The following is an 8,321-nucleotide window of genomic DNA, read 5'->3' as shown; positions in this document are numbered from 1 at the left end:
AACTAACTTTAATGTTTATAAAGAATTATAAAACTTGTCTTAATTCGATGGATAAGGCTTTAATTTATAGCATTGGCGACCAGCTTTGTACTTGAACGGAGACCACTGCTTAGGAATGTCATAACTTTGATAACAGAGTGATCCCCCGTGTTACTATGTAAAACTCGTTTATTTTGACAAAACAGTCTTACTACGTTCATTAAATAGAAACTTGCAGATAACTTCGAAATTTAAAAGAAATATAATTTTAAAGAATTATAGCATTCGACGATAGTTAATGTTTGATATCCATATTAATAACGGAAGCGAAAATAGGTTAACTCGATCAGACTCATGGATTGTTTTTGTCCGTTATCGTTCAACAGAATTTGAATTCGGCTTAATTATGTTGCCTGGTTTGAGTGTGACGTATAAACTTTTAATACAAACAATACATGAGCCTAACTATGATCATAAGCATGAACGACTATGTTAGCATGTAGTTTCTTCAAAACCCAAGACATAATAAACAAACAAACCTTTCGACGTATGGAATTTTTTGCTATCGTTGCTATCAATGCCATGTGGTTAAGCTGTACAAGTTTGCCGGAAGTAGTATCATATGGATGTTTGGCATTTCAGACATAACTCTAAAATCCGTGTTGCTAAATTTTCCAACGTTAACACGGTTCTTTATATAGAACCCAGATGGCACAATAACGTTGAAACGACATCATTTATTAAATGTATTCAAACACATTACATAACACTCAGTGGCTATAAAATGTGACATGCACTTGCCTGTTTAAAGAGGCAACATATACATATATCTATATATTGTTGCTGTTTTTATCCTTCGAGACGTAAACACACAAGATACGGGCTAGACAACATGTAATTGGTTTTGTACATTTTTTCCAAAATTGTTTCATAAATATGTTATACGAACTGTCACATTGTGTCAAAATAAATGGCGTATATTCAATTATCAATCAGTCAATTAACGAAGGAAAACGAAGGAAAAGACAATCTAAAACATATATGAACCATCCACAAACATATAGTGCGATCAAAAGTGTGGAGTATTTATAATGAAAATTTAAAAACTAATACCTTTATTTGTCAGTTTAGGGAAAGAAGTTGTTTGATTTTGAAATAAAAACATTAAAGTTTATATTTGACGTTCAGGACTGAACCAAATGTTATGTGCAGGCCCGGTTTGGGTTTAGAAGCATGCCCTTTGGCGCATTTGCAACTTTGTCTTGAAAAAAATATTAAAAATGCTTAAATTGTTTAACTACATATTTTGACTTTTTAAAATTATCATTTTGGTAAATCATGTGCTGGCCCGGGCCTAAAGTGATAAGTGGAGCTGAGCATGTGACACTCACTCAGTTTTTAACTTCAAACTTTTGATCATACAATATGTTTTCGTTATCGCGTTGATAAAATTGCACTTCGATGTACACGTTTATTTATTTTCACTCCTAACATAGTTTACATCTCGGATATTTTCAGGAACAGAACAACAGACAATGGAAGAAGAATGAGCATCACTGTTGCCATAGATACACGTGATGACGCGTTACATAATTCTGTCGTGCAACCGCATAGGTCCCCCGTGGCTGTCCTAATAGTGGTGTAAGAGCAACCAATTGAATATCCATCAGTCTCGCAGCTTCGAAATACCACTGAAAAAGAGTAAGAGCTGCCATAGAGCGAGTTCGAGATAGTTTCTTGTATCAATTATTTTGAGCTTATTTGAGTGGATAACATGAATATGAACATGATAACATGAATGGATATATGAACAACATGTACGTTTACATTATTACAATTCGTACAATGAACTTACTTCGACTTGAATGGGAGGCGGCGCCATATTCTACTAAATTATTTTAAGGCTTTACGTATAAATGGTCAAAATTTGCAATTTATCTTTGAAACAGGTTAAGCCGGTGCCCTACTTGCCCCAGCCGCCCCCTTCACGTATAAACAATAGGTATACCTGTCTATGATATGAAAAGTTGCGTTTGTGTTTGTCTCATTTGAACTTCGTTGCGGGAGATAGACGGTCGCCTAATGCATTTTCAACAAATAGATATATACTGTAAATACATTCGTATTATCTTCTTGAACATTGAAACCGTTCTGTTATCCGTCAATTCAGAGCATCAATACAGCTTATATATTTCCTACCAGCAAAAAGCGATTGGCATAGATTCGCTATCTGTTAGGCTTAAACACAAGTACTCTTTTGTGAGACAATGAAATACATTTTACAAGGCCACCATAACTGTATACTATCAGTACGTACATTTATATAATGCAGGTAATTAACCTTGCAGCCCGTTTTGTCAGCATTGTAGTGTAGAACAGACAGTGCACCCCGTCTTTGTAGTATTAACTCGTATAGTTTGTTTGTACCTTGGATTTCATTTTGCTTCCCCCCTTTAATTTTAAACAGGCAGTGTACCCATTAAGTATTGTATAAACTCGTATAGTTTGTTTGTACCTTGCAAACCTTTCAGTAACCCATCAAATTTAGAACAGGCAGTGCACCCCGTCTCTACTTTGCCGTCGCCAAAGGGATCGGCACATTTTGCACCATCTGTGATTGAATTGCAGGAATAGCAGGATATTGCCCTCGCTCCTGCAAATAAAGATACATTTTACGTATTCCCAATGATCTCACTTGACGAGCGAATGAGATTTACTACCTCGTAAGAACATAGCTTAAATTCAGCTAAGCGGCAAAACCCGGTTTTGAAATAGTTGTTTTACACTTTTTCAAGTCTGTATTAATGTTCAATTAAAAAAAACGTTGTTTCCAATTATTGTTGTTTTACTTTTTGAATACTGTGACGTAATTGTGATCATCGTTCTGTGAATAACGTGATGGCAGTGATTACTGTACGGCAAGGAACGTAACCACATTGAGGGATTTGAATTTTCCATTATACAAATATGTCTACTTAGCAAACCATCGTATGAATCGCATAATCGGTCACGTAAGACACATTTAATTTAACCTGCAATTAAAACTTCAATTCAATAAGTCTGTAACTTTAACTGACCTTTAGCCAATCTTTAACACTTTAATTCAATAAGTATGTAACTTCAACTGATCTTAAGCCAATCTTTATCACTTCAATTCAATCAGTCTGTAACTTCAACTGATCTTAAGCCAATCTTTAACACTTCAATTCAATATGTCTGTAACGTCAACTGATCTTAAGCCAATCTTTAACACTTCAATTCAATAAGCCTGTAACTTCATCTGATCTTAAGCCAATCTTTAAAACTTCAGTTCGATAAGTTTGTAACTTCAACTGATCTTAAGCCAATCTTTAACACAATTTCATAATCTTACGAAATGTGGTCGTACGTTTCTTTTGGTCGTAAATATGCACATCATATGAAATACTAACATTGAGAGCATAAGGCAGTAAAAGGTCAATCAAATGTACGCCTGATATGGAGTGATATTTAAATGTATCCTTGGATTGTTTTATATTTGCAATGGACGTCAAAATGTATGAACTCGCTTTAAGATGTGTTTTGTTTATTATCATTTATTAGTTTACTGTTTAAATGTCATGAACAAACGCTTAAAACACTTAAGCATATACGGACTAATTTAAAATGTATATGCATATTATTGTTTTGAATAAAAAACATACTGTGATATGTTGAAACTTTCATTGCTTTAATATATTTAAAAGAGGATACATTAAAATATCAATGTTGGGCCGTCAGTATGGATTGCACCAGGACAATTTCCGTCTGCACGCGTTGAATATATCTTCTTTATGAGTTTAATAAACATAAAATACGTGTACACATTCGAGTGAGGTTGTTTGCATTGATTAGATATGTGTATGTTCGCTAGGTTACTTGAACATACTTTTGAATAAACTTCACCTTTCTCGACCATTTTCGCTATATATCTGAAGGTTAATGCGTAGTGTTCAAGAGCACTAATAAACCAATAATTCATTTTTTTGCATTAATATTTGTATATTATTAGCTATTCGTGATGATAATTGATGTTGTTCCGTTGTGACCCCATATAATAAAGTAGTCATCTAAATGCCGGGGTAATAGTATTAATACAGTCAGTCAGAAAAAGGCCCCTTCACTTGACCTCACCGAGCTGTCTGCTAGTACAGAATGCCAGTACATTTTTTTTCAAATATACACATAAATAACAATCAAAAACTGCTTAAATTTGCAAGATGGTTTATTAAATGTATCATAAACATATCTGGTGAAGTTCAAGTCTCTCAAATAGTTATTAATACTACTTTCAATTATGTATTTTTATGACTGTCAAACAAATTCAAATTTCCCAGCAATGTTGATTGACATATCTGATATATACAATCAAATGGCTTATTATAACACAATTTTATGAAACTATTGGCCATGGTATATAAAACTTCATTTATCTAATTTCAAAGGAGAAACCAATGGACAATGTTTGATGTACCACTCTATCAGAAGCAAATAACACTACAAGCCATGTGAATGTTTACAACCAAAATGACGTTGTTAAACTTGTCCCCAAACCTTGTGTGCGCTAGCATTTAATTTGTACGTGAGAGCAGGCTAAAATTTCAAAACTGTAAACCTTGTCAAATGAACACATTTGCACAGTTTGAAATAAAGTAATATCTTTATATTTTACTGATAAATATATATAAACCATTGGAAAGCATACTTCTAAAATGTTCAATGAGTGGTTCTGTAGTATATGAGAAAGTCAATGGTATGCATATGAAGAAGAACGTAGCTTTCACATAATTATAAAACAAAACTTTTACAAAATTAAACTTTACTTTAAATTGATCTTTAATGTTTTGTATCTAGGTATTTAAGTATATTTTATTTGATAAAACATATCTATAAAAAACTTACTGCTAGAAAATCCGAGCAGAACAATCAAACAAATTATACTTTTGTTGAGTCCCATTTTCATAAAATAAGACAAGACGTTACAACTTATTCCAATACGAATGCGCTTACGAGATAAGAAGAACGCTTTTTTACACGGCACATACATCTTTATCTTTTTTGACATGAAAAGGGTCACGGTGATTGTGCTGTATCATCGTAGGCACACTCGGTTATCACTACAATGCTTTATCCTTGCCTTTTCACTCGTCTAGTATGATTTGGAAGTCGAGGTCCCCACGGAGTGTATATTATTTCATAAAGACTAACACTGCCAAACAAAAGGCACAGCGCTACAAGAAAACACATCACATAACAAAAGACACAGCGCTACACGACAACACATCATTAAACACAAGACACAGCGCTACAAGACAACACATCATATAACAAAAGACACAGCGCTACAAGACAACACATCATATAACAAAAGACACAGCGCTACAAGACAACACATCATATAACAAAAGACACAGCGCTACAAGACAACACATCATATAACAAAAGACACAGCGCTACAAAACAACACATCAGATAACAAAAGACACAGCGCTACAAGACAACACATCAGATAACAAAAGACACAGCGCTACAAGACAACACATCAGATAACAAAAGACACAGCACTTCAAGACAACACATCATATAACAAAAGACACAGCGCTTCAAGACAACACATCAGATAACAAAAGACGCAGCGCTACTACACAACACATCATATAAAAAAGACACAGCGCTACAAGACAACACATCACATAACAAAAGACACAGCGCTACAAGACAACACAACATCTAACAAAAGACACAGCGCTACAAAACAACATATCACCTAACAAAAGACACAGCACTACAAGACAAAACATACTAAAAAATAAGACACAGCGCTACAAGAAAGAAGATCACTAAACACAAGACACAGCGCTACGAGAAAACACATCACATAACAAAAGACACAGCGCTACAAGACAACACATCAAATAACAAAAGACACAGCGCTACAAGACAACACATCACATAACAAAAGACACAGCGCTACAAGACAACACATCAAATAACAAAATACACAGCGCTACAAGACAACACATCAGATAACAATAGACACAGCGCTACAATACAACACATCAGATAACAAAAAACACAGCGCTACAAGACAACACATCAGATAACAAAAAGCACAGCGTTACAAGACAACACATCAGATAACAAGAGACACAGCGCTACAAAACAAAACATCAGATAACAAAAGACACAGCGCTACAAAACAAAGACACAGCGCTACAAGACAACACACCACACAACAAAAACACAGCGCTACAAGACAACATACCACATAACAAAAGACACAGCGGTACAAGACACCACACCACATAACAAAAGACACAGCGGAACAAGACAACACATCACTGAAACAAGGCACAGCGCTACAAGATAACTCAACACTAAACAAAAGAAACAGCGCTACAAAACAACACATCACTAAACTCAAGACACATCGCTACAAGACCACACATCAGATAACAAAAGACACAGCGCTACAAAACAACAAATCAGATAACAAAAGACACAGCACTACAAAACAACACATCACTAAAAACAAGACACAGCGTTACAAGACATCATTTCAGATAGCAAAAGACACAGCGCTACAAGACAACACATCACTAAAACAAGACACAGCGCTACAATACAACAAAACATATAAAAAAAGACACAGCGCTACAAGACAACACATCAGATAACAAAAAACACAGCGCTACAAGACAACACATCAGATAACAAAAGACACAGCGATAAAAAACAACACACCAGATAACAAAAGACACAGCGCTACAAAACAAAGACGCAGCGCTACAAGACAACACACCACACAACAAATACACAGCGCTACAAGACAACACACCACATAAAAAAGACACAGCGGTACAAGACAACACACCACATAACAAAAGACACAGCGGTACAAGACAACACATCACTGAAACAAGGCACAGCGCTTCAAGACAACTCAACACTTAACAAAAGACACAGCGCTACAATACAACACATCAAATAACACAAGACACAGCGCTACAAGACAACACATCACTAAACACAAGACACATCGCTACAAGACCACACATCAGATAACAAAAGACACAGCGCTACAAAACAACACATGAGATAACAAAAGACACAGCGCTACAAAACAACAAATCAGATAACAAAAGACACAGCACTACAAAACAACACATCACTAAAAACAAGACACAGCGTTACAAGACATCATATCAGATAACAAAAGACACAGCGCTACAAGACAACACATCACTAAAACAAGACACAGCGCTACAATTCAACAAAACATATAACAAAAGACACAGCGCTACAAGACAACACATCATATAACAAAAGACGCAGCACTACAAGACAATGCATCACTAAACACAAGACACAGCGCTACAAGACAACACATCACTTAAACAAAAGACACAGCGTTACAAGACCAAAACTCAAAACAAACGTTACATAACAAATACACAAAATAGGAGACACAGCGTTACAAAATACAATTGCCAGATGATAGGGTAGGACCCGTGACGGTGTTACTTTACGTCCATGTTAAACCTGAGTTCAGACATAACACAAACGTTTTTCAAAACCAAATCGTATTGTTATTAAACATATATATATATTACTATCAACATTTTCCGCGGTGATATACTCAAAAATATACAAAACTGCTTTGAAATCTTAAGATCTAACTATAACCTATCGTTTTCATTCAATGCATCAACAATTTATATATTTACAGTATACAAAACTTGTGTTGGCCTTACGCTTACAATTATGCATACTCCAGCTATCAGTAAACATTAGGACTACTAGCAACAGTAACATAGCCTTTAAGCTATCAGCAACCCTACTCGAACTATTGTTATCAGTTTGATTATAAACAATTTCTGATATAATCCCAAAACAGGAGTTTATGGGGTTTAAATAAACGTTCTGCCGAAATGCTGATAAAGCTTCTGACGTACCCCTGTGAACTATCGCAGCACGCTTAAAAACTAAATTTTCAGAAAATAATCAGTTAGATTGTTTTTTCCTTGTCTAATTCATGTGCCTTGTCATGTAGAATTGGCAGAAAAGATTTAAATCATCAGCATTCATTTAAAATATGTTTGAATTCATCGTGTTCATGGTACGGTTTGAACCAACGACAGGAAACAGACAAACTACAAGGAGTGTCCAATAATCACTTACGCTTCTAGTCTGTGTTTCAGACTCGGAAGGCGAATTAATAAATGTCCTGAACTATGTTGGATGAAATTAGTATTGACATAAAATATGTAAATAATTATTAAACGATTATATTTGAAAAATGTATGTTTAGTTCAACAATTATT

At 34.9% G+C, this 8,321-nt stretch overlaps 1 protein-coding gene across 1 annotated transcript; it reads right to left on the bottom strand.

Moving 5' to 3' along the window:
- Positions 1–696: 696 nt before the first annotated feature.
- On the bottom strand, positions 697–5,001 carry LOC128221995 (uncharacterized). The gene is made up of 3 exons (XM_052930723.1): positions 4,900–5,001; positions 2,495–2,632; positions 697–1,670 (listed from the first exon to the last, which is right to left on the bottom strand). The coding sequence occupies exons 1-3, from the start codon at positions 4,958–4,960 to the stop codon at positions 1,477–1,479; spliced, it is 393 nt and encodes a 130-aa protein (XP_052786683.1). The 5' UTR covers positions 4,961–5,001; the 3' UTR covers positions 697–1,476.
- Positions 5,002–8,321: the final 3,320 nt, after the last annotated feature.

Source organism: Mya arenaria, chromosome 16 (genome assembly GCF_026914265.1).
Source record: "Mya arenaria isolate MELC-2E11 chromosome 16, ASM2691426v1".
Taxonomy (NCBI): Eukaryota; Metazoa; Mollusca; class Bivalvia; order Myida; family Myidae; genus Mya; species Mya arenaria.
Note: the sequence above shows the minus strand (reverse complement) of the source record. Positions and strands in the feature narration are given on the sequence as shown.

Excerpts from the sequence above, each read along its gene's own strand:
- LOC128221995 (XM_052930723.1), bottom strand. The coding sequence starts at position 4,960 with ATGAAAATGGGACTCAACAAAAGTATAATTTGTTTGATTGTTCTGCTC. Across the intron at positions 2,633-4,899 it reads TCTGCTCGGATTTTCTAGCA|GAGCGAGGGCAATATCCTGC; the intron begins GTAAGTTTTTTA and ends CTTTATTTGCAG. Across the intron at positions 1,671-2,494 it reads GTTACTGAAAGGTTTGCAAG|TGGTATTTCGAAGCTGCGAG; the intron begins GTACAAACAAAC and ends ACTCTTTTTCAG.